The sequence below is a fragment of the Megascapheus bottae genome, chromosome 3, assembly GCF_031878675.1.
Source record: "Megascapheus bottae isolate mThoBot1 chromosome 3, mThoBot2.hap1, whole genome shotgun sequence".
Classification (NCBI taxonomy): Eukaryota; Metazoa; Chordata; class Mammalia; order Rodentia; family Geomyidae; genus Megascapheus; species Megascapheus bottae.
In genome coordinates, this window is record NC_143511.1 from 4,048,302 (window position 1) to 4,075,549 (window position 27,248).

General features: G+C 41.5%; 1 protein-coding gene and 1 long non-coding RNA gene across 5 annotated transcripts in view; one reads left to right on the forward strand and one right to left on the reverse strand.

The window, feature by feature from the left end:
* The window catches only part of LOC150064847 (uncharacterized), a 29,417-nt gene extending 13,048 nt beyond the window's left edge, over positions 1 to 16,369 (forward strand). For all 3 annotated transcript variants that reach the window (XR_016534836.1, XM_090329486.1, XM_090329485.1), the window contains exons 3-4: positions 13,406 to 13,482; positions 14,186 to 16,369. Coding sequence is in view for 2 of the 3 variants with exons in the window: in XM_090329486.1 (XP_090185612.1) it covers positions 13,406 to 13,482; positions 14,186 to 14,440 (332 nt within the window). In the remaining variant the exon portion in view is untranslated. The remainder of the gene's footprint in view (positions 1 to 13,405; positions 13,483 to 14,185) is intronic.
* LOC150064848 (uncharacterized) lies at positions 16,350 to 22,528 on the reverse strand. 2 transcript variants are annotated; one of them, XR_016534837.1, is made up of 6 exons: positions 22,156 to 22,528; positions 21,405 to 21,429; positions 21,173 to 21,216; positions 18,800 to 18,971; positions 17,082 to 17,664; positions 16,350 to 16,734 (listed from the first exon to the last, which is right to left on the reverse strand). It is a non-coding gene; the product is annotated as an uncharacterized LOC150064848 (long non-coding RNA). The 2 variants fall into 2 exon arrangements; XR_016534838.1 differs by lacking the exon at positions 17,082 to 17,664.
* Positions 22,529 to 27,248: the final 4,720 nt, after the last annotated feature.

Genomic DNA, 27,248 nt, shown 5'->3' on the forward strand with positions numbered 1-27,248 from the left:
CTTTTATGGCCAGAGACATTCTAGCATTTCTTCATGTGTCTATAGACCATTATTGTTTCTTCAGAGAAGACTCTCTTTAAGTCTTTGGCCCATCTTTTAATGGATGGTTGTTACTTTGGAGATTAGTTTTGGAGTGATTCAATTTTTTTGAGCTGTTGATATATTTTAGATGTGAGCCCTTTGTCCATTGTATGGTTAGTGAAGATCTTCTCCCACTCTGTAGGCTTTCTAGTTAATTTACTAGCTATGTCCTTTGTTATACAGAAGTTTAATGCAGTCCCACTTATCCAGCCTTTCTCTGATTTGTTGTGTTTCTTGGTCCTTATTGAGAAAGTTTCTACCTGTGCCAAGGAGGCCTAGTGTGCCTCCTATTAATTCTTGTAAAGTTTTCAGTGTGTTGGCTTTTACCTCGAGGTCTTTGATCCATTTGGAGTTAATTCTAGTGCAGGGTGACAAAGAAGGATCCAACTTTAGTTTTCTGTAGGTGCTTAACCAGTTCTGCCAGCGCCACTTGTTGAAGAGGCTGTCTTTCTTCCATTCTATTTTTTTGGCTCCCTTGTCAAACATTAGGTGGCCATAGGTCTGTAGTTTAATATCTGGGTCCTCAGTTCTATTCCATTGGTCTTCAGGCCTGCTCTTGTGCCAGTACCAAGCTGTTTTGATAATTATAGGTCTGTAATAGAGTCTAAAGTTTGGTATTGAAATTCCTACTGTGTTGTTCTTTCTGCTAAGAAGTGTTTTTGCTATACGGGGTCTTTTATTATTCCAAATGAAATTTTGGATTGCCTCTTTTATTTCTTTAAAGAATGACATTGGGATGTTGATGGATATTGTGTTGAATTTGTAGATAGCCCTTGTCAAGATTGCCATTTTCACGAGTTGATTCTTCCAATCAAGGAGCATGGGAGTTTTTTTCCATTTCCTCGGTTCTGCTTTAATTTCCTTTTTCAGGATTATACAGTTTTCATCAAAAAGATCCTTTTCATTCTTAGTTAAGATAATTCCTAGGTACTTTATTTTCTTTGAGGCTATTGCAAAAGGTGTTGCTTTCCTGATTGTTGCCTCGTTCCTCTCACTGTTGGCATAGAGGAAGGCAGTTGATTTTTGAGGATTAATTTTATACCCTGCTACCTTATCAAAGGTTTGAATCAGCTCAAGGAGCTTGGGAGTGGAGTCTATAGGGTTCTTTAAATACAGAATAATGTCATCTGCAAAGAGGGAAAGTTTCACTTCCTCTTTCACTATTTGGATCCCCTTTATGCTTGCTTCTTGCCTTATTGCTCTGGCTAGGAATTCTAATATAATGTTAAAAACAAGTGCAGACAGTGGGTATCCTTGTCTTGTTCCTGATTTTAGAGGGAATGGCTTTAGCTTTTCGCCATTAAGTGTAATACTAGCTGTGGGTTTGTCATACACAGCCTTTATTATACTGAGGAATGTTACGTGTATTCCTAGTTTCTCCAGAGCTTTTAGCATAAAGGGATGTTGGATCTTGTCAAATGCCTTTTCTGCATCCATTGAGACAATCACGTTATTTTTGTCCTTACTCCTGTTGTGTTGAATTATATTAATTGATTTGCGAATGTTGAACCAGCTTTGTCTCCCTGTGATGAATCTTGTTTGATCATAGTGTGTAATTTTTTTTTGATGAGTTGTAGACGGTTGGCCAGTATTTTGTTGAGAAGTTTTGCATCGATGTTCATCAAAGAAATAGGTCTATAGTTCTTTCTTTGATGAATCTCTGTCTGGTTTGGGAATGAGGATTATACTAGCTGCATAGAATGAGTTTGATAAAGAACCTTCCTTTTCAATTTCATTGAAGAGCTTGAGGAGGATTGGTGTGAGCTCTGCTTTGAAGACCTTATAGAGTTCAGGTGTGAATCCATCTGGCCCTGGATTTTTCCTAGGTAGAAGGTCTCTTGTTGCCATTTCTATTTCAGTGCTTGAAATAGCCTTGTTTATTTGGATTAAGTCTTCTTGGTTCAGTGTGAGTATGTTAATATTGGCTAGAAATTCATCCATTTCATCTAGATTCTCAAATTAGTTGGCATAAAGGTTTGAAAAGGATTCCCTCATGATGCTCTGGATCTTGGTAATTTCTGTCGTGATATTACCATTCTCATCTGTGATTTTATTTCAGTATGCTCTCTTCTTTTTTTGGTAAGATTTGCTAATGGTCTGTCAATTTTGTTAATTTTTTCAAAGAACCAACTCCTTGTTTTGTTGATTCTTTCTATAGTTTTTTTTGGACTCCAATTCATTTAATTCTGCTTTGATTTTAATAATTTGCTTCCTTCTACTGGGATTAGGGTTGGTTTGTTGCTCTTACTCCAGGAGCTTAAGATGACACATTAAATTGTTGATTTGCGATTTTTCTAATTTTTAATTGTAGGCACTCAGAGCTATAAATTTTCCTCTGAGTATTGCCTCTGCTGTGTGTCAAAGGAGCTGGTATTTTGTGTGCTCCTTTTTGTTAAATTTCATAAACCATTGGATTTCTGTTCTGATCTCCTTGATGACCCATTAGTGATTCAGCAATGTGTTGTTCAATCTCCATGAGTTATGGGGTTTTCGTTGGTGGAGATTGGTGTTCAGGGTTGGACAAGTTTTTATGCACTTAGAATGTAACTCAGCAATTCCACTCCTAGATATTTAACCAGGTTACAATATGACTTCATAAGGACTTTTCCACAGATGTTTATAGGAGGTTTATTATTTGTAGTATCAGCAAAGAGTGGAAATACTCAGATGTATGTCAGCTGGTGACAGGATGTGTGAGTGTGGTACACCTACACAAGGAATAACAAAACTGAGCACTGAGTAGCAGACATGCAAGAGACTCAGGCTGAGAGGTCAAGCTTGAACTCATAAGGTTTGTGATTGCATTTGCCTGAAGTGTTATAAAAGGTGACACCAACCTAGAGTGACGGGAAGTCAAAGTTCCTTGAGTCCAAGCTGGGAATCTTATGGGTTTTAGGGACTGCTTGCAGTGGAGGCACTGCTTAGATGCATATGTAATGACAGTGCAACTTTAAAACAGGTGTGTTTCACTGAGGGTAATGTGCACCCACATTCTGTTCTCCGAGAAAGAACAGAAAGGCCTCTGCAGTAACTTTGTTTGGATCAGGGAGAGATAGGAAAAGTAGGCTCAGCCAGCCTAATTTGGGGGGAGGAGCTCATCCTCTGAGCTTGTCAAAGGCCTTGGAGGGCCTGGACCTCTCAGGATTTTGAGCTGTGTCCAACTTTGTCAGCTGGACTGGATCTCATTGGCATAGGAGGCTTCAAGGTAGAGCAATAATTAGTCATCATTTGGAGAGAAAGTATTCAACTTCCAAGGTGGCAACACAGTACTGTCTCATTTTGTGAAGGTAACTGAAGTAGAAGATTAGCAATTTTTTGATGCATGAAAGTTCCTTTTAAGTTCTGTAATGCCAAAATAGCCTACAGTGAAGGAGGGTCAGGCTGCCACTTCAGTTCTCAGTGCACTGCTGCTTGTCTGCTTTTGAACTGATAGAAATTGTTTTAAGAGTCTCTGTGGAAGACATTCAGATGTAAAGTTCTATGTATTCGCATTTGCTCCCCCTGGGTTTTAATTTTTCCATCTTGCTAGTTATTTCACTTTAGTCTCTGGAGTAATGTATATATTATTATTATTATTATTATTATTATTATTATTACTGTTATTTGTTGTCAGGGTAATGTATAGAGGGGTTACAGTTACATTTGCCAGATAGTAGGTGCATTACTTCTCATGTTTTTGTCCCCATTTCCCTCCTCCCGCCCCCTCCCAGTCATCTTGTTTTCCCCCTTTCCCTTTCCTATTTCAAATAATCAAATAAATGTATATACAATATACCAGGTAACAAAGTCAGGTACAGTAACAATATGAGATTAACCAAAGGGAAACAAAAGAGAAGAGAAAAAAATATAGTACATTAAGAATAACAATCACACAAGATGAAGCTCTGGTTTCCATATCCTAGAGATCCTTTCATTTAGTCTCATCCTATATGACCTTATGTACCTAGGTTTTGAGCTATTGTAACCCTCTGCTATGAAAGTCCTAGATGTGTACTAATTATTACAAATGAAGGAAACTATTGAGTCTATGTTCCCTTGGGTCTGCCTTACTTCACTTAATATAATTCTTTCCAAGTCTTTTCATTTCCTTACAAATAGGGTGTCATTCTTTCTGATGGCTGCCTAGAATTGTGTAGAAGTACCACATCTTCTTGACCCAGTTATCTACTGAGGGGCATCTGGGTTGGTTCCATATCTTTGCTATTATAAATAGTGCTTCAATGAACATCATTGTGCTAGTGTCTTTAGTATGCCCTTGTTCTGGACATTTGCCAAGGAGTGGAATTGCTGTCATAGAGGAGCTCTATGTTTAGTCTTTTGAGGAACCACCATACTGCTTTCCAGAGTAACTGAATGAGTTTACACTCCCACCAACAGTGTAGTAGCGAACCCTTCTGGCCACATCCCCACCAACATCTATTATTATTTCTAACAGGAGTGAGGTGAAATCTCAAAGCTGCTTTGATTTGCATTTTTTTTATGGCCAGAGATGTCAAGCATTTCTTCATGTGTCTATAGGCCATTCTTATTTCTTCTTCAGAGAAGACTCTCTTTAAGTCTTTGGCCTATTTTTTAATGGGATATTTGTTTCTTTGAAGATTTGTCTTGAAGAGATTCAATTTTTGTAGCTATAGTTTAGATATGAGGCCATGGTTTGTTGTATGGATAGTAAAGATCTCCTCCCACTTTGTGGGATTTCTATTTAACTTGATAGCTATGTCCTTTTCCAAATAGAAACTCTATAGTTTAATGCAGTTCCATTTGTCCAAACTTTCTTTAATTTGTTGTGTTTCTGGGTCTTTATTAAGTTTTGAATCAGCTCAAGCAACTTGGGAGTGGAGTCTATAGAGTTCTTTACAGAATCATGTCATCTGCAAAAAGGGAAAGTTTCGCTTCCCCTTTTCCTATTTGGATCCCCCTTTATCTTTGATTCTTGCCTTATTGTTCTTGCTAGGAATTCTAACACTATGTTTAAGAGGAGTAGAGAAGAGTGGGCATCCTTGTCTTGTTCCTGATTTTAGAGGAAATGGCGTAGCTTTTCGCCATTAAGTATGCTAGCTGTGAGTTTGTCATACACAGCCTTTATTATACTGAGGAATGTTCCAGGTATTCCTAGTTTCTCCAGAGCTTTTAGCATAAAGAGGTGTTAGATCTTGTCAAATGCCTTTTCTGCATCTACTGAGATAATCATCTGATTCTGGTCCTTGCTCCTGTTGATGTGATGAATTGTATTTATTGATTTGTGTATATTGAATCAGTGTTTCTGAATCTGCACAGATTTGCTTTATGCCCTAAAATGTGGTCTGTTTTAGAAAATGTTCCATGTGCTGTTGAAAACAAAACGTATATTGTGTTGTTGCTGGGTGGAATAATCTGCAGATGTCTGTTAAGTCTAGTTGGTCTATGCAGTTGTTCAATTCTGAGGTTTCTCTGTTGAGTTTTTGCCTGGTTGATCTATCTGTAGGTGACAGTGGTATGTTAAAAGTCACCAACAATCACTGTGTTTGGACCTATGTGTGGTTTTAGTGAAAGTAAAGTTTGCTTGATGAAGTTGGATGCTCCAGCATTAGGTGTGTAGATATTATGTCCTCCTGGAGGAGATATCTCTTTAGTAGTATGTAATGGCCTTTGTCTGTTCTCACTAATTTTAGTTTGAAGTCCATTTTATCTTATATGAGGACGGCAACTCCAGCCTGTTTATGGGCCCATTAGTTGGATAGATTTTATTCCAGCCTCACATTCTCAAAATATGTTTGTTTTGGGGCAAGGTACATCTCTTGAAGACCGCAGAAAGATGGATTTTGCTTTTTGATCCAACTAGACAGTTTATGCCATTCAATCAGAAAATTAAGTCCATTGATATTGAGGGTTAGGATTGAAAAATACTTACTAGTTAATGCCATTTTTAAATTTCCTTCGGGCCTATGACTTGTCAATTCCTGGTATGGTTTTTAGGTACTATTTCTGTCAATAACATGTTTGTGTTTTCTTTTTTTTCACCATTTAGATTTTTATTATTAAATTACATAACAAAACTTCTATACAGTCTATGTTGCTTTTCAATGCATAGAATGTCTTTGAGAATTTTTTGTAATTCTTGTTTGGACGCTACATAATGTTTCAACTTTTCCTTGCTATGGAAGGTTTTTATTGTTCCCTCAGCTATAAATGAGAGCTTAACTGGGTACAGTATTCTTGGTTGGTAATTGTCTTTAGGGCATGACATACCAAGCTCTTCATGCTTACATGATCTCTGCTTAGAAATCTGTGGTTATTCTGATTGGTTTTTCTTTGTAGGTGATTGTTCTCTTCTCCCTAGCCTCTTTAAGGATCCTTTTTTTGGTCTCTATCGATACTGTATGGATTGTAATGTGGCAGTGGTATGTCCTTTTCTGGTCAGGTCTGTTTGGGGTTCTAAAAGCTTCTTGTATCTGGATGGGCCTGTCCTTCTGGATATTTGGGAAGTTCTCTGAGATGATTCCATGAAGTATATTTCCAATACCATTGACCTCGTTCTTCAGTCCCTCCTCAATACCGATTAGCCTTAAATTAGGCTTCCTAATTGTACCTTGGAGCTCCTGAAGAGATCTGTCATATTTCTTAGACTTGGATTGAATCATTTTCTGGTCTTTATAAATATTAGGTTATCTTCAACTCCGGAGATACTCTCTCCTGCATTGTCTAACCTTCTATCAATACTATTTGTTAATATCCCTTCCTTCTACTCGGCCATTTTTTTATGCCTTGCATCTCTTGTTTTAGACCGTGTATGGACTTCTTTACCTCCTTGATTTCGATTTGAGTTCTGTCTTTGAAGTCCTTTGGCTCAGAATCTTTACTCTCATTGGAGTTTTGTTGGAATTCATTCAGATTTCTGTTGGTGGATTCTATGAATTCCTCCAATGTTTCATTGATCATATTCACCAATTGCATTTGTAGAGCATTTAGAGGACTCTCTTTTAAGTTTCCCATTGACTGCTCTGTTGCCTGTTTAATTTGGGTGGGAGATGCTATTTTTTGATTTGCCATTTTTCTTTAGTTTCTTGTTCTACCCATTTGAAAATGGTAGCTAGACTAATACCACACAAGATTATAATTTTAAGATATAACCAACCTAGTACTCTATAGCTGCCCTGTCTATAGAGGGTCACAATTATAGACTGGTATTTTCACTCTCTCTCCTTTTGTGTACTTACCAACAAGTCCAACACCATCACTGAACACACTTATGACCAAAAAACCTCCAATCAGTCTCTATGATATGTAAATCACTCTGGACTTACAATGTAATTGAACAACAATCAACTGTAGATCCATGCATTAGGAAAATTGAAGAGGGAACAAAGAAACAGAGATAGAAGGATATTATGAAAGACACGAGTGGAAAATATGAGAAGAGTAATATGGTAACGAAGGAAAGGAATAGAGTGAAGGTAACTGTGACCTAAAGTGATAGAAAGAGAAAATAAATGAATAAAAAGTTTAAAAACAATTAAACTTAAAAAACTAAAAAGGTGGAATGGGGAAGATGGTGCCGAGACAATAGGGACCCAGCCTATCTCTCTCCCACAAAAAGAATCAGGGAATCCCACGAGCCAACTATCTTAAGAAACCCACAACTACAAATTCAAGAAGCAACTGAGAAGTATATAAACCAGAAAAGAAATCCAGATAAAGTGTATATCCAACAGAATCTGAAATGTGAGGACCCCTCCTCCACCCCTCGCTGCCACCTCCAAGATGAGGCGGAGGGCGCCAGGACTGGGAAGCCCAGAACTCCAGCAAGCAGTGGAATCCAGACGCAGGAACCCCACACAGACCAGGCATGGGCAGCAGGGATGGCAACGGAGACCAGAGGGGGAGACGAATGTCCCTCCAGCACCGCAGAGCAGCTCACAGCCAACCCCTGATGAGTAAGTAGTCCAGCGGGTTCCCTCAAACCCATTGGGAAAGTAGAGCTGGTGGCAAGCTACAGAACTTAACCTAGACCCCTCCCACCCCACCCAAGAAAGACTGGCATGTGCGGTGCGGGGTGGGGGGAGGAAGGAATTCAGAATCCTGTTCCTTCCCCCAACAGTCCCCTCCCCCAGCCCATTGACTGGAGAGTGACAGGCTGGCGGGCGCTAAGATCCAGAATCCCACCAAACGGGATGGAGGTGTCCCTGCTCCCACCTGCCCAACAGCCTCCTCTCCCAGACCACTGGAACTGGAGACTGAGGGGCCTTAAACTCTGCCTTCCATCAGCGAGTGGGAGTGTGATTGAGTCTGCAAGCCAGCATCTGACCAAACCAAACCTAAGTGGAGCACCCTCCTGCTGGGAGCCTCCATAAAGATAGCTCCAAAGGGCCCCCCAGGAGTCACAGAAAGACTCTCAGCCAAAGCTTCGGGTACTTCTCTGAAACAGCAGGGACCTGAAGGGCAGACCAGCAAGGGCCGAGCTGGCACTGGGAGAGCCAGAAAGAAATGGAACCCACACATTGGTCTTGGCCCCGCCCCTGGGAACAGGGTGAAAACCAAGCTGGTTTAGCTGAGAGCTCCAGGAAACTCCCAAACTCCAGTCCCTTAGCTGGGCTTCGCCCCTGGGAACAGGGTAGGCAAACTATCCATTTGTGAGCTAGCTGAGACCAAAGTGTGCAACTCCACCCCCTAAGGCCCACTGTAGGGCTGAGAGCTAGCTGTGCAGCAGCATACAACCTCTGGGAATGGGCGGACTCACCTGTAAAAGCTGCAGACTCTGACCTAGTCAGAAGTGGAACTAATCTGGCTGAGAACCACATCGTGTACACAGATTCCCAGAACCACCAGTCCCAAACAAATTAAAGACCGCCACCTACTGACCACAGCTCGAACCTACAACAAGAGTCTCAACGCAAATGTGACAGAAAACACAGAGACAAATCACAAAATATATAAATAATCAAAGTTCCACACAAAGCCCAAAAAGAAACAAGAGTGAAAGGACGAGAGAGATGTCACCATCCCAGGAAAGGGCACCTGAAGAGACATGAAACATGACTCTATTCAAGGAGATGATTGTAGACATGACTAAAGAGATTAAAGTAGAATTCCAATAACAATTCCAGGAACATAAGCAGGAAATCACCACGGAGCTCCTCCAATTCCAAAGAAAAATAGAAAAAAAGTATACATCCCTTGAAGAAAAGATTAATACCCTCACAGCAGACATGATCAGCTCAGTGTCCACAATGCAAACAAAAATCGAAGCATTAAGCAACAGATTGACTGAGATGGAAAATAGGACACCAGGAAAGGTAGAAAAGTACAAGAGCTGGAAGAGAGAATCATCAGTCAGAATTCACCAAAGAGAACTCCAGGACCTGGCAGACGCAGCCAAGAAATCTAATCTTCATATAATAGGGATTGAACAAGGGGCAGAGTTTCTTAATAAAGGAATTCAAAACTTAAATCACCAAAATGAAAGCAGAGAACTTCCTCAACCTAAAAGGGGAAAATATATTACTGAAGGCTTCAGAGCTCCAAGCAGGCAAGATCCTAGTAGGAACTTGTCTAGACACATCATATTAAAAACATTAGACCCGAATACTAAGGAGCTGTTCTTAAATGCCGCAAAAATGAAGAGCTATATTACAATGGGGAAAAATTAGAATAACGGAAGACCTCTCCACGCAAATCCTAAATGCTAGAAAAGCTTGGAAAAATAACATTCATGCCCTGAAGATCCACAACTGCCAACCCAGACTGATATATCCAGCCAAACTAGCATTTACATTTGAGGGAAAAACAAGAATATTTCATTCCAAAGAAAAGCTGTATGAATATGTGCACACTAAACCAGCATTACAAAAAATATTAAGAACAAATTGCAGAACAGCAAGAACCCCCATCACGAAGCAATAACTTTCAAATCACTAAACACAAAAGGGGAAAAAAGATAGAAACTCAGAAGTAAAAATAATGACAATGGACACTGACCACTTTTCCATAATTTCCCTAAATGTGAAGGGGCTGAACAATCAAAAGACACAGAACAGCAGACTGGATTAAGAAACAAGACCCATCCATATGTTGCCTCCAAGAGACCCATCTCACTGCCAAAGACAGAACAAACTCCAAGTGAAAGGATGGAAAAGAATTTTCCAGTCCAATGCACTGTGCAAAAAAGCAGGAGTAGCAATCTTAATCTCTGACAAAGTTAACTTCTCAGTAAAATCAGTACAGAAAGATAAAGATGGCCACTACATATTAGTAAAGGGTACAATCCATACCCAGAATATTACAGTTATAAACATTTACTCCCCCAACATGGGAGCACACAAATTCATCAAGCAAACTCTCTTAGAATTACAGAACAAAATAGACTCAAACACAGTCATAGTGGGAGACTTCAATAGGGTACTCTCACCAAATGACAGGTCAGCTCAACAAAAACAAAGACACCATAGACTTAAATGACACTTTATCCCAGCTGGGCTTAACAGAGTCTTCCATCCAGCGGTGAAACTTTATACATTTTTCTCAGCAGCACATGGAACATACTCCAAAATAGATCAAAAGCAACAAAATCATCAATGAAGATGTACATTCTGCTAATCACTAAACCACATTAAGTTGACAGTTGATATTAAGTAAAGGAACTAAATTATAGCAGTTAAACAATATCTCCATTACACCAAAGCAATAGATATTTTTGTGTTTTCTATGGAAATAAGGAAGTCAAGGAATTTGAATTAATTTAGCTTAGAAGCAAATACTAGAAATACAAATACAGAGTAAGTCCATCGCAAATAGTTAAGATCCAGTAAGCTTAACCTAACTCCCATAAGAGCCTGAGTTCAAATCTCAGTTACATGTCAAATTAATTGTAGAACCTCTAATAGGTCATTTGGTATAATTTTGCTTAATATATGTAAATGATAATTATTGTTCACTATATTATGAAGATAGGTTCTTTATGACATTTTGCAATAATATAAACAAACTATTTCCCTGTAAAATAAAAAGGATAATAAAAAGAATATAAAAGAAAAAATATATAATATAAAAGGGATCAATGATTAAAAAAGACACCTCACAATTATGAGTCCTTAAACAAAAAATACTAAGATTAGAAACCAAAAGATTAAAAAGCAGGGGACTGAGTCAATAAAAATACAATCTGAAACAAGTCTGTACACAATGAAGAAAAACTACTACTACTTGCTGTCACTATGTTTCTAGGAATGACCACAATGATAGAAGAAAAAGAAAAAAGGGGAAAAAAGGATGGAGAAAAAATAGCCAAGGGCTGCGAGTTTGGCCTAGTGGTTAAAGTGCTTGCCTAGCATGCACGAAGACCTGGGTTCAATTCCTTGGTACCACATACATACAAAAAAGCCAAAAGTGGTTCTGAGGCTCAAGTGGTAGAGCTCTAGCCTTGAGAAAGTCCAAGGACAGTGCTCAGGCCCTGAGCTCAAGCCCAGGACTGGCAAAAAAAAATGGCCAAAAGAAAGGAACAAGTAAAAATGAAAAAAGTAGAAAAATTAGAAAAAATATTTTTCAGTTTTTTTTTTGGGGGGGGTAAACTTGTGTCTCCACTCAATTTGGGATCCAGATGCTTTATGAAGTCTGTCTTCTATGTTTTGGCTTAGTTGATTTTTCCAATCCATTTGCTTGATTGGGCAGAAAATGTTCTGCCTTACAGACTTGAGGTCTTTGTGACTGCTCTCCTAGGTTAATTTACTGGCAGGGCGATACACGTTGTGTGTCCTGCAGGAGAAAGTTGGCTGTTTTTGGTAGCTTGAATGTGAAGGGAGTTGTATTCTTTCTGGAGTCTGTGGTGAGCTTCAGAACTCACTCTGATCCAGCCTATTGTTTTAGCCAGTTCAGCAGAGACCCTCGGAATAGAACCACTTCTGTCTTTGTTTACCTGGAGAGGAAAGCTGCCAGCCCAGGGAGAAATTGCTTTCTCCAAGGAAGAGAATTGAACCCATTGATTGCACGGCTAAGCTGACACTGGTCAGACCTTTTGCCCTTTTGAGAGATGGCACTGCTGACACCACTTCTTAGGCTCCAGTTGTCTGCTAGTTGGTCTGGCAGGGTCTTTGCCAGTAGTCAAGATGGTGCTGCTGTTAGTTAGTGGGGGAGGGCCTACCTTCCCAATGCCATTCTTCTGGAGATGTCTGTTGGGAAGTAATGCATTCTTACCTAGCAAAGAGGCCTTTGGAAGTAGATAAAAAAGTGGTAAGTCATTACCCTGTCCACATCTCTGAGATTGTCTCCTTGCTTCCCCTGTGCCTCCCAAGAGTGAGAATTACTGTCATAATGTAGTGTTCTTTGCACAGTCCACATCTCTGAGATTGTCTCCTTGCTTCCCCTGTGCCTCCCAAGAGTGAGAATTACTGTCATAATGTAGTGTTCTTTGCACAAAGTATTTAATTCAGACCTGCCATTCATCTTGTAGTATAATGGAACCTTGTCACTTTATCAGCTGGTTTCTGTTGGAGCTACAGCATTCCTTAGCTGTCCTGAGGGCAGATAGCCTAGTCACCAGCACCCAGGATTAATGGTGCTAGGGTGTACGTGGGCCTTTCAGTGCCTATCCATCTGTACCCTGCACCCTCCATGGTCCCTAAGCACAGACCACCCATGTTTGAATCTCAGCTCCACTGTGGAGGAGTACTTTGTCCTTGAACACTTTAGATTATGATGGTGGCCATCGCTCCTCTTCCGAGTAACCTTCAGCTTTTGTTAACTTGAGCAGTGCTGGAATGTGGATCAAAACTTCATGGTAAGAACACAGTTAAACAACCTAACCACAAAGTGAGCAGAAGACTTATATGGCCATCTTTGGTCACAACTGAGTATATATGAAAACCACATGGTAGAGTTTTGGTTGCCATGTAACCATGTAACCTTGTACCTACCAAAAAGGTGCAATAAGAATTGTAGTAAGAATAGTAAGGATGAGGAAGATTCAGACTGTTCATCCATTGGCAGCAGGGTTGTAAATGGTACAGCCACTCTGGAAAGTGGCCTACAAGTGTACCTACTCTTTGGCCCAGTGGCTTTTTCACTAGGCATTTTTTTCTAAGAAAGGAAGTTAATTTTTATACAACCTGTACAGCTCAAGAAAACTCAGCTGTCTGTGGAAATGGGAGGTAAAGTCATGAGCGATGAATGCTGGAATAGTACTGGGTAACACAAAGAAATATGCTACAGTGAGACCCACCATGCTTGGGGTGTCTGGGTCATTAGTCCTTAATAGTCTCATTTAGTGTCAGATGGTAATTATGACATCATTTTGTCCGATGTCAGCATGAGTGAGGCTGGTAAACTCTTTGTGTGATCTCTATTGTTTCCACAGGGGCATGCAAGTCTACAATTTTGTTGAACCGAAGAAGACTCATAGCCAACAGCAGCCACAGAAAAGAAACCAACATGGTAATGTTGCTGCTAACCTTAGAGCAGGGTTTGCCAGCCACAAAGTTAAGAAATGCAGGAATTTATTTTTTTTTAAAAAAAATCATTTTCATGCCAGCCACCAGTGGCTAGCTACTCAGGAGGCTGAGATCTGAGGATCATGGGCAAGAAAGTGCGTGAGACTTTTTATGTGTATGTGTGAGGGGGGTCATGGAGCTTGAACTTTTAGAGGTTAATTGGAGATAATAGTCCCAGGTCCTTTTGTGCCTGAACCGACTTTGAATCTTGATACTTAGATCTCAGCCTCCTGAGTAGCTGAGAGACTCTTATCTCTAGTTAACCATCAGAAAACTGGAAGTGGTACTGTGGTTCAAAGTGGTAGAGCAGTAGCATTGAGATGAAGAGCTCAGGACAATGCCCAGGCCCAGAGTTCAAGCCCCACGACTGCCAGCATTTACTGAGCACCACAGACATTTGAATAGCATTCTTATCAGATGGCCAAATCTATCTTACCTCTTTAGAATGATTGTATTTTGTAGAAACTAAAACCAGGGCCAGGAAAATGTCATGGAGGATTTGTTCTGAAACCATGTTTATGCCTTATTGTGATAAAACTATCAAGGACTTTGCTTCCTGTGCTACTTTCATTGCATATGACAGGTATTATGCAAAACCTCAATATAGGAGCACCTTTCACCTGTGAAATTGCTTCTTTTTTCCCTAGGAAAAGAACTTGTCTCTGCTTCAGTATCCAGAAAGGGGGAAAAAAACCCACTGGTCTTTCACTGAAAAGAATGCCGAAGATGTAGAATATAGACATAGCATGTCTTCAAGGAATATCAGGTCCATGAGGAAGACATTGCAATCTGAGTCCCTCAGCGAAGAAAGAAATGGCTGTCAGTATTTCTATCCCAGCAGCACTGGTCTGGGCATTGGGGTCAGGTCAGGTGGGCCAGCTGTCTGTCTCCTGGGTCTGTAGGTGCATTTGTGTAATGTGGGGCCAGGGATTCTTTGGCCTCTGGGTGTGTTCACAGGGGAACATCTTAAGCTGTTTATGGTGCTTTCTACAGTGAGATCTCCGTAACTGCCTTGTCAGAGAAAAGGAAGGGTTTTTCCAGGCTTTCTATATACTCTGTGACAGATTGGGCCTACCTAACCTCCTCCTGCTGTTCTAGCCGCTGCCACTTGTACCACCACCACAACACAACACAGTGTTTCCTGTAGCCAGGGACCAGGTATACCCATCAGTGCTTTCTGTGGGGATGTTCTAGAGTTTTCCAAACTCTTGCTCTTCCTCCCATTCAGGAGGAAGTAGTGTTGCCAAGGTATCCTGAAGAGCTGTGCAAGAGTCCACATGGGATGAATCCCCAGCATTAGCTCTAATGGTTAATTCACGTGACCTCTTTATTTAGAGTTTGGATGGTTCTCTTGAGTTCCCCCAGATTCATGTAAGGGAGTCCTCCCAAGGACTGGCCTGCAGCTTCTTGAAACCTACCTGCCAGGGTGCTGGCCAGAAATGCTATTGGAGGACTGCATTGATTTATACGTGAATTGGTTGCTTGGTTGTTTGGTTTATGGGTTAGTTCCAACCTTTCATGTGGGGTCATCAGGAAGAAGATAGGACATGGGCTGGCCATGTACCATGTCCTTTGGACTGAAAGACTCTCCCTTCCTCTTTCCCCTCATGGATCCTTGAGAGGATCATAGGATCATAGGATCTTTGTGTGTGCTTAGGGCCTGAGGAATGGTCTTTCCAACATGTACCATCCTGAGTAGTTTTCCAGACCTTGGACCTTTGTGTGTGCCTTTGATACTTCTGTCCTCTGGAAGTCAATGGCCCTCTGGGAGGATTTAAACTAGGGTTGCCTGGCTTTCCCTTTGTCCTGCAAGTTCTGTTCTGCCTTCCAATTCCTGCTGGATCACAGAGACCTGTGACCTGAATCAGAGCTTCCTGTCTCCTCCTCCTCCTCTTCCTCCTTCTTTTCCTCCTCCTCCTCCTCTTCTTCCTTCTCCTCCTCTTACTCTTCTTCCAATTCTTATTCCTACCATATACAAAGGTAAGAAGCTACCAGCAAGAGGGGTGAATAGTCTAGAATAAGGAAGATTGCCAAGAATGAGGAGGAGAATAATTGGGGGAAAGAGGGTGCTCTGGAGGGTAGCTCTTTGAGGATTATGGTCGTGGCTGGACCACCTTGAAAATGACTTGAGTCCATGGACTGGAACTGTATTTTTTTGGGGGGGGGGTGGTTAAGAGAGTGGTCATTGTGTGGCTTGTTTTCCTAGAAATAAACTTTGTTTTGCCAGTTCTGGGGTTTGAACTTGGGGCCTAGGCACTGTCCTTGACCTTTCTCAAGTCTAGCACTCTACCACTCTACCACTTGAGCCACAGTACTACTTCTGGACTTTTCTGGGTACCAAGGAATTGAACTCAGGACTTGGTGCATGCTAGGCACATTCTCTGCCACTATGCCACACTCCCAGCCCTACAAATAAGCTTGAATAGTAAAGAGTAGATATAAAGGAAGCAACCGATTATATAGGACAGAGGCACAGGTTTAGTGAGGCAAAGGGCAGGAGTGTGGCAAGAGCTGGTACAAGATTGGGCTTAGCTCCAAAGTTGGCTGAAGAGTCCTTGGTCAAGGTTCCACGTATGTAGCAGGTTGTGGATAAGGCCTGTTGCTGTAGTGCTGGAAGATGATGTGGGGTGCTAGTGCCAGCAGCAGTGCTGGTCAGAGCTCAGTGGATGCTTATCGCTGGGACTAGAGCTAGCCCTGCAGCAGAAAGGAGAGCAGACTAAAGTCTGGAGCTCATGCTGGGCAGGGAGACACTCCTGCCTGCTGCCTTGCAGAGGGAGCTCTGTTCACTAATGTGCTATGAGATCAGTGCAGGTTCTGATAGTCCCCATGAAGTAATTCCACAATGTCACCTCACAACCACACCCCCAAGTCCCCTGCCCACTGTTTTCCATACAATATACAAACTCCCCTACCGTGAAGCACCCTGTCTTGTATACATAGAAGGGCTATCTTTTCTTTCCCACAGAATCAGAGCGTCAAATTTTTTCTTACATGGGCCTGTTCCTCAAGAATTTTTCCATATGTTCCAGATTCATTTTTGAAATATATATTGAGACCTCTTCAATCTCTTTTCCAAATATTCTTCAAAGTCTTCATTGAGCTTTGAGTTTTTGGCATGTGCATTTAGCCCGTCCTCCCAGTATTGGCTGTGGCTGATCATATGCAGTCTGGTATGTAAAGGCATGTCATATGGCTCCTGAGGAAAATAAGGGGGAAGGGTTAGCAGCAAAGTGTGACCCAGGCAAGTCTTTGATGTCCCCATTTTGGGCAGTGCACTGATGCAGAGACTCCTTCCTCTAGTAGCAAGGCAGCCATGGCAGCCCTAGGCCATGGTTCTAGGTTATGCAGGAGTTCCTGATAGAAGCTTCCCTGGTTGGTTCAGCTTAACACCCTCCCTTCTAAAGAAGCCTCTCTGTCTCTCTGCCAGTTGGACACTGGCCAGCTTGTCAACTCCATCTTGCAAGGAAATTGTGTACACGTTTGTGTGCATGAGTATTCATGTGGCGTGTGAGTGCACACTCACTTGTGCAGGTGGTCACCTACCTACTTGTCTGCCTTCCTTCAAGTACTGAGGTCTGAACTCCGAATCCCATGTTCTTAGCTTTTATGTTTTGGTTTTGTTTTATTTTGAGCTGTGCCTAGTGTTGGATTCAGGGAATGGGCCCAGTCCTTGAGTTTTTAGATTAATGCTAGTGCTCTAATCCTTGAGCCCACAAGCTGTACTTCTTGACTTTTTTCTTAATTAAGTGGAGAAAAAACTTCATGGGCATTCCTGACTTGGCTAGCTTTGAACTGTGATCCTCAGTTCTCTATCTCCTTAGTAGCTGTGGGTATAGCCATGAGCCACCATGCCCAATTCACTTAGCTTTCTTGTTCAAGGCTGGTACTTTGCCACATGAGCCACACACTCTAGTTCCAATCTTTTACTGGTAAATTGGAGATCTGTTTCATGGACTTTTCTTCCAGATGTGGGTTCTAGGCTTGATACTCTTATCCCAACTGTGAGTTGCTAGGATTATAAGCATGAGCAATCAGTTCTAGGCTAGTTCATTTCTGTACAAGACACAGAAAAGTGGTCTTATCTCTTCATCAAGCTCTAGGTATTCGATGCTCTCTTTTATAGGACCTGGGAAGAAATAGAGTAACTGTCAGTTTATTGGCAGTCTCCTGACTGAAAAGCACTTGAGATTTTCTGGCTGAGGATGTCTGACTATGAAACTACATGGTTGACTACTGCCTTTTTACATAGAGAAAGAGAAGACGACCAACAAAGAAATATGAACAAATCAGTGATATTCACGGTATATCATAGAGTATATTACATGTTTACTGTGCCAAAGGCTATGTATAAAAACTTCCTATTCCTGCTGAGGTTTATATGACAATAAAGGGCAACATGAGATCCCTGGACAGCATCTATGAACTTGTAGGTGGGAAGTCAGTCAAGTATGGTTGCCTTAGTAACTAGCCTAGGAGCTAGCAGATGGCGGAGAAGGGGGAAAGTATCAAATCTAACATTGCTGAGAGGAGTAGGTAACTTCATATGTAGAAAGTTTGAAGTGTGTCTTCATTATGGAATTTGTGTTTCAGGAAGTTATAGAGGTATATTGTTTCCTTACTTCTAAGGTAGAAGTAGGTTTTGAGAAAATACACAACTTCATACAGGTGGCACACAGAGTCACTCATCCCGTCAGGATACACAGAATCACATAAAATCCCAGCAATGTCAAAGTATACGAACACCTCATGAACAAGATTCCTTCCAGAAACTGGAGAAACTTGACTGTGAAATTTTACAATCAACTTTTCTCCAATGATTGTACAAAGGAGAGACTAATAAGGCCATCAGACTTTGCGTGACTTGGCATCTGTTTTTTTCCCCAGTGACATGGTAGTAACCAAAGAACAATTACTTTCTTCGGGGGATGGTGATGCCACCTGAAATGATAGGAATACAGACAATAGCAGGATGACTTACATTATTATTCTCCCTTAGTAGTCTGTGTGACTACTGCAGAGATGGGAACTAATGACAAAGTAAAAGGATCTCAAAACCTAGATTTCTACGGGATGTGTGTCTTTCCAAATGGGTTTCAGCTCTCCTAATCACTCAAAGGGTCTATTCCATAGAGTTTCACTCCAGCATCTCCTATACATTTTTATCTAGATTCTGTGTCTTCAGGAAATGATTTCAGAATACTTACCATATTTCTTCCCTCCCCCACCTTCTGTTGTTAGGAAAGAAACAGAAAAGGACTCACATGATACAGATCATGGTGAGTTCTGTTTGTACAGCTGTTTGGTTCTCCTGGTAACCTTTCTGTGTGTCTGTGTGCCAGTCCCAGAGCTTGAATTCAAGTCCTAGGCACTATCCCTTGAGGTTTTTGCCAAAGACTGGCACATCCCTCCAGTTCTGGGTGTCTTGATATTTATCTGAAGAAAATTGAGAATTTAGTGGGCTTTCCTGTAGGAGCTGGGTCAAACCTGGGTCCTCAGATCTCAGCCTCCTGAGCATCTAGGTAGAATCACATGCATGAGCCGTTCAGACTGAGCTCACCTTGAAAATGAAGTAACAGACTTTGGGAAACAGTGGTCAAGTCAAAGGACCATGTTACTTGGTTAGGATTAGGCTCAGAAATATGGGCCATGCATACCATATATTTCTCACCTTTGTGATGGCTCAGCATTGAGGATCAGACAGTTCTTCCTATTTCCCTCCAATGGGATTTCCCCAGTCACCTGCCACTTACTGAGTACTAATATACTTGGTCATGTACAAGCATGGCCTTCATGAATCCATTGTGAGGGGCAGTTTATCCTATTTCCTTGTCTATTATTCAGTATCTTCCATAGTCCTATTTCTTCAAAACCCGTGTATCCTCTGCTGGGAAGCTTTCATCACACTACATTTTGAAGAATATAGTGAAATTATTCCCAAACCCTAGTGGTCCTCGAAATAGTCACATAGGACACAAACTTAACAATTCTGTTGTGTTCAATAGTTTAGTCAAAATTACAAAGTTACCTATAAACCTGAAGAGCAACACTCCCTCTAGATAAAATGTCTCAATGTATATACTAAGACCTAACATTCCCAATTATCAAAATTCCTGCTTCTGATTCATAGCTGAAAGATGGTGTTAATTGCAGTGCTCATTTCAGTTCTGGCTGGTTCTGGTGAGAGCTCAGCAGGTGCTTGAGCAGCTGTGACTGTAACAACCCTGAAGATGCAAAAGGAGTAGAGTAAATCTAGAGCCCATGTTGGTGTAGGGACACAATCCTACTCTGTGACTTTCAGATGGAGCTCTGACCTCGATGCTGACCTAGAAATGGATACAGTCCCTGACTGCATCCACAAAGTGATGGCTTGGTTAATTCAGTGAGGCCATCTGCCCACCGCTCCATAAAACACTCTGTTCACTGTTTCCCATACACTCCACACATTCCTCTGCTCTTGTTTGTATAGCCTTGTGTTTTGTACACAGTAAGGCTGTCTTTCCTTTCCCTAAGAGCTTAGACACGTTCACCGGTGTCCTATACTTCAGCAATTTCGGGATGCTCCAGATTGGTTTTACAAGTGCATATTAAGGCCTTGTCAACTTCAATTTCCATTCCCAAAGGAAATCCTTAGTAATCATTCACTTCTAGTTTTCAGCATGAGCTTTCAGTTCTTCCTTCTAGGCCCTTTTAATTGGACATGACTTGTAACTGCATCCTGCAGTCTGGTGGGAAGATATGTCACAGAGCTCCTGAGGAAAATAAGGGCAGGGGGTTGTCAGCAGAGGTTGATGCAAGCATGTCTTTAATGTCCCCATTGTGGGCCGTGCACTGCTGCAATCTCCTTCCTCTAGTAGAAAGGCAGTCATGGCTGCCTACGCCCAGCCCAGTGCAAGTAGTTGAGGTCCTAGGTTATGGAGGAGTTCCTGATGGAAGCTTCCCTAGTTGGTTCGGGTTAGCACCCTCCCTTCTTAGGAAGCCTGTCTCTCTGTCAGGTGGCCACTGGCCGGTCTGTCAACTCCATCTTGCATGGATATTGTGTGTGCGTGTGTGTGCATGAGTGTGCATGTGTGTGTGCACTTTTCCAGGTGGGCACCTACCTACTTGTCTGCCTTCCTTCCAGTACTGAGGCCTGAACTCAGTATTCCATCTTCTCTCTTAGCTTTTATGGTTTGGTTTTTGTTTTGTTTTGAGCTGTGCCCTGGTGTTGGAATTGGGGCCTGAGCCCAGTCCTTGAGTTTTTGGATTAATGCTAGTGCTCTAATCCTTGAACCACAAAGTGTACTTCTCAACTTTTCACTTAAGTTAAGACTTCCATGGGCATTCCTGACTTGGCTAACTTTGAACTATGATCTTCAGTTCTCTATATCCTCAGTAGCTATGGGTATAGCTATGAGCCATCATTCCAGGTTCATTAGCTTTCTTGTTCAAGGCTGGTACTCTGCCACTTGAGCCACACACTCTAGTTCCAGGCTTTTACTGATAAATTGGAGATCATTTTCATGGACTTTTCTTCCAGTGGTGGGTTCCAATCTTGATACTCTGGTCTCAACAGTCTGATTTGCTAGGATTATAAGCATGAGCAATCAATTCTAGGCTAGTTCATTTCTGTACAAGGCACAGAAAGGTGCTCTTACCACTTCCTCAATGTCTGGGTCCTCCATGCAGTCTTTCATGGTACCTTGAAGATATAAATAATTGTCAGTGTATTGGCAGTCTCCTGTTGAAAAGCACTTAGGGAGATTTTTCTGGCTGAGCATGTCAGACTATGGAGCTAAGTGGGGGTGGCATTGCAAAAAAAATGAATCCTGTAAGTCAATTACACTTAGACTTAACATCTGTTTGGTTTTTTTTTCATAGAACACTTACTTTCTTCGGGGGATGGTAATGCCACCTGAAATGATAGGAATACAGACATTAGCAGGATGGGATGACTTACATTATTTTCTCCCTAATTTGTCCATGATCTTAGTAGTCTGTGTGGCTACTTCAGAGATTTGGGAACTAATGACAAATTCAAAAGGATCTCAAAACCTAGGATCTGTTGAGGTCACCTATCAATCATAAATACTTAACCCAAGCAGGAATCATTTCTAAAGAGGATGACTCCTTGCATGAAAATTATAACACATTCCTAGTACTTGCAGAAGGCCATTTGTAGGAGATGTTAGTTGTTGAGGGTCTGCTCTTCTACCACACCCGAAAGCAGAATGTGGTGTATATAGTGGGCACTGAGGTTTTGCTGATACTGGTGTGACTGTGTGGGTGAACTCAGTTCAGTCCTACCACTTGAGCCATGTTGCTAAGTCCTTGTTTTGCTTTTGTTAATTAATTGAGTAAAGTCTTGCTTCTGTCCTGTGTTAGTGTGCACTGCAATCTTATTTGTGCTCCCTGAGTGGCTGAGATGGCAAGTGGGCACTGTCACCCCAGGCTTTTATTGTTTGGGGTGGGATCTCATGGACTTCCTTGGAAGGGCAGTCTCCCCACTCTAAACCTCCTGAATATGTATGACTGTGGGCTTGAACCACTGCAAATCAACCATGTTTTTCTACCTAACCCCAATTTAAAGATGGATATTGACAAAGCAACGTTCCCATTTCAAGGAAAAAAGGTGTCTTACTATTTTTGTGGAAGTCTCAACTGGCACATTTTGGGCATCTAGAAAAACACAGAATGTTAGCTTAATCTTTGATTAAATATGAGTTGGGGGTTTCTTACTCAACTTGACAACCAAGACTAATGGTCATCGGAAGCCTGCATAGAGACATGGAAGTTTTTACTGATATTTCCAAGGAGCCAGAAGTTAATTTCATTGCTTCTGTAATAATTGTTTTAGTTAAGAGTTTCAGAGACTTCCATGATTTTTGAAAAGTGCATAACTCTCTATGGTATTGTTTCCTTCATACCACAATTTCCTAAAGACTTTATCTATTTCCAATCATAAGCATGTATGCCTACCAATTACTTTGCAAGCATTGTTAGTGTTTCACAAAGTTATTCTACTGGAATTTTTACTTTATTTAACTCACAAATTTATGAATGTCAGTTGGGACTACTTCTTTGTTCCAAGGAAATTTAAAAGCAGGCATGTGACAAAAGTATTCCTCCTATACATCTGTCATTGTGATTACTGATACCTCCTTGAAATGAAACAACTAATGAATCTGCTGAAAATTTCTTTTCTAACATTGGAACTCAAAGCTTTGTGCCTGGGAATCTTCCATTGCATTTTTATCCCCTCAGTTTTCCATACTGTATAGAAATATCACTGTGCATTTTTCATAGGAATCTACTTTTGTGTTGAGAAACCGCATCACCTCTTGGCCTCAGAGTTTAGAAAATAATTACCTGAGGCTCCCCTTCCTACTGGATCAAAGCCTCAACATCAATCGCAGGTGAGATACATGCTTTGGTTTTTTTAAATTATTTTTTGTTTTTTGTCAGTGCTGGGTCTCAAACTCAGGGCCTGAGCTCTGTCCTTGGACAAAACTTTTAGCTCAAGGCTAGCACTCTACCACTTGAGCCACAGCACCACCTCTGGATTCTTCTGTGCATGTGGTTTCCAGGGAATTGAACACAGGGCCTTCAGTTCACTAGCATGCTCCACTAGTCCTTGCTCTGGGCATCCCTTTTTTTTGGTTGCCTTTTCTTTTTAAAATTTCTGGTCTTACAGCCCATGTTTCTATCTAGCCCTTTGTATCTAGCCCATTGCTCGCTCTTTATTTAGGATTTGCTTCAATGTTCATCCCATCACCTTATGTAACCCAGAGTAAAACAATGAACATTATTTTTTTTTCTGGCCCCAGTCCTAGGTCTTGAGCTCAGAGCTGGAGCACTGTTCTTGAGCTTTTCAAGGCTAGTGCTCTGCTTCCAGATTTTTCTGTGTATGTTGTACCACTGAATGGAACCCAGCGCTTCATGCATGTTAAGCAAGCCCTATACCATTAGGCCACTCTCCTGACTCCCTAAACGTAAACTTTTACATCATATGTCTAAGAAAATGCTATCTTGGGGGACAGGAGTTGGGCCTAGTAGTAGAGTGCTTACCTAGCATGCATGAAGACTGGGGTTTGATTCCTTGGTAGCGCATACATAGAAAAAGCTGGAAATGGTGCTTTGGCTCAAGTAGTAGAGCTCTAGCCCAGGACTGGCAAAAAAGAAGAAAAGAAAACAAAGGCAAATGCTGTCTTCGCTACAGATGTTGGACTTCCTTCAAATATACATGAATCTACATATGAGAATGCCACAGAGTTAAAATGATCTCTTGCAAAAAAGAGGCATTGGGGGAGCTGCATTCCTGTGGTATTCTTGTGGCTTTGAGGTGTTCCCCATAAATGTGATCTCTCTCTTTCCTGAGTTTGTTTTTTCTTTTTCCCTGCTGGCCCTGTGGGTGGTTCCTAAGCTTTATGTTCTCAAGCCTAGTACACTACCCCTTGAGCTGCAAGTCCACCTCCAGGATTTGAGTAGTTATGTGGAGATGACAAATAATAAGGTCCCTTGGCATTCTCACACAGTAATTGTGAAGGAGGATATTCTTAGGAATGGAGCACAGAGGCACACCTTCAGAATTAACAAATAAATGAGACCTGCCATGTGGGAATGACATTCATGATCAAACTCTGCTTGTAGCAGATGATGTCAATGCAAACCTTTACTTACTGAAAATTCTGCTGGGAACCTTCAGTCTTGTCTCTCCATGGCAGCAGGGTGTCATGTAAAATTATTGTGCGTGACTGAAGAATTTTCACAGTACCTTTAGCTATGCCTGGTGTTGACAGCCCTTTTTGGAGTAGATTGACTTCAATCTGGGATTTTGGTGCCAACTTTGATGGTCTTTGTCTCTGGTCAATCATGAAGCTGACTAAGGAACATATTTGCAGAAAATGTCATAACTTAGCTTCACGACAAAAAAAATACCCAAAATAACATTACACAGAGTTTATACATCTGATGTGTGTTTTGTAATTTTTCCTTGCCTTCAGAGAGTAGGATTCTGGAATACCCTATATTGGCCCCCCTTTACTTCAACCACCTCTCCATGCACACTAGCTCCTACCTCCCTTTCAAACTGGGTTTCAGCTCTGCTAATCACTAAATGCGTCTATTCCATAGAGTTTCACTCCAGTATTTCCTATATATTTTTATCTATGGTCTTTGTCTTCAGGCAGCGGTTCCCGAATACTTATCCTATTTCTTTTTTTTCTTCCCACCTTCTCTTGTTATGGAAAAAACAGAAAACGTCTCACATGGTATAGATCGTGGGAAGTTTTGTTTGTACAGCTCTTTGGTTCTCTTGGTAACCTTTCTGTGTGTCTGTGTGCCAGTCCCAGAGCTTGAATTCAAGTCCGAGGCACTGTCCCTTGAGGTTTTTGCCAAAGACTGGCACATCCATCCAGTTCTGGCTTCTTGATAGTTATCTGGAGAAAATTCAGAGTTTGGAAGGCTTTATTGTAGGACCTGGTTCAAGCCTCAATCCTCAGATCTCAGCCGCCTGAGCATCTAGGTAGTTTCATATGTGTGAGCCTTTCAACTGAACTCCCCTAGAAAATGAAGTAACTGAGACTTTGGGAAGCAGTGGTCAAGTCAAATGACCTGTGTTACTTCGTTGGATTACCTATCACGTAAATTGTCCATGAATTCCATATATATCTCACCAGTTTGCTAGTTCAAAATTGAGGATCAGACAGTCCTTCCTAATTACCTCCAATGAGATTCCCCTAGTCACCAGCCACCCTCTGAAAACTAACACGCATTGCCATGTACCGGCATGGCCTTCATGAATCCATTCTGAGGGGCAGACGATCCTATCTCCTTCTATAATATTCAGGACATTGTGACTTGTGTATTCCCACTTCTTCAGCATCTCTGGATATTGTGTTAGAAAACTTTCAACACACTTTGAAGAATACAGTGAAGTCATGCCCAAACCCCAGATGTCCATGAATCAGTCACAGAGGAAACAAGCTTTCCAGTTTTTTATGTTCAATAATTGATAGAAGGAGGGCACAATGGCTCTGCCTGTGATGCCAGCCACTCAAGAGGCTGAGGTCTGAATATCGTGGATCAAAACCAGCCCAGGCACTAAAGAACTAAAGAATTTGAAAATCCTATCTCCAATTATTAGGAAAATGGGTAGTGGGGCTGAGGCTTGAGTGGTAGGGCATTATCCTTGAGCTGAAGAGCTAAGTGAAAAACCCAGGCCCAGGGATAGAGTGGCAGCCTTCATGGGAAGAGCTTATGCCCAAAGTTCAGGCCCCATGAAGACATAAAGAAAAGTAAAATAGGTATGTGAAAACAGTGAAGTGAAATTGTAGGCCTAAAGAGCAATACTCACTCCAGATAAAGCGCATTAATGTATATTCTCTATAACCTAACATTTCCAATTATTAGAATTCCTGCTTCTGATTCATTGGTAAAAGATTATGCAATTTGCAGTGTTCTTTTCAGGGCTGGCTGGTTCTGGTGAGAGCTCAGGAGGTGCTTGAGCAGCTGTTTCTTTTTTTTCCTTCATATATTTTTTTGTTGTTATTAATAGAAGGTTTACATTATATTCACCAGGTAGAAGGTGCATTACTTCACATACATTGATACCCTTTCTCATGTCTTGGTCCCCATTTCCCTTCCCCCAGCCCTGCCCCTCATCTTGTTTTCTCCCCTTCCCTATCCAACGTCAAATAACCAAATAGGCATACATACAATGTATCAGATAACAAGATGAAGAACTATAACAATATGAGATAACCAAGGGACAGCAAAAGAGATGAAAGATAACATGGTACATTAAGGACAACAATCACTCATTATATGGCTTTTGTTTCTATATCCTGGAGGTCCTTTCATTTAGCATCATACTGTGTATGGCCTTATGTATCTTCTTTTTGCTCTATTGTAAATCTCTGCTAGGAGAGCCCAAGGTTTCCACTGATTATGACAAATGAGGGAAACCATTGAGCCTATGTTCCTTTGAGTGTTGAGCAGCTGTTTCTATAGGGACCCTGAAGCTGCAAGAGGACCAGAGTAGATCCAGAACCCATGTTGGTTTAGGGACACAATCCTACCCTATAACTTTCAGATGGAGCTGTGACCTTGATGGTGATACGAAAATGGATACAGGCTCTGACTGCATCCACAAAGTGATTGTTTGGTTAATTCCAAAGGCCATCTGTCCACCACTCCATAAAACACTCTGCTCCATTTTTCCCATATAATCCACACCCGCCTCTGCTTTTGTAAAGCCTTATGGTTTGTACACAGTAAGGCTGTCTTTCCTTTCCCTGAGAGCCAAAGGATCTAGTTTAGTCACTCGTACCTTTGCCTCATGAATTTCCAGATGTTCCAGATTGCTTTGGCAAATAATTATTGAGGCCTTCTGTCCAATTATCTTTCCAGAGGTAATCCTTCATTGAACTCTTTAGGAGATTCCAGCTCTTCCTCCCAGGCCCTTTTAATTTGATACGGCCTGTAACTGCATCCTGCAGTCTGGTGGGAAGGTATGTCACAGAGCTCCTGAGGAAAATAAGGGCAGGGGGTTGTCAGCAGAGGTTGATGCAAGCATGTCTTTAATGTCCCCATTGTGGGCCGTGCACTGCTGCAATCTCCTTCCTCTAGTAGCAAGGCAGTCATGGCTGCCTACGCCCAGCCCAGTGCAAGTAGTTGAGGTCCTAGGTTATGGAGGAGTTCCTGATGGAAGCTTCCCTAGTTGGTTCGGGTTAG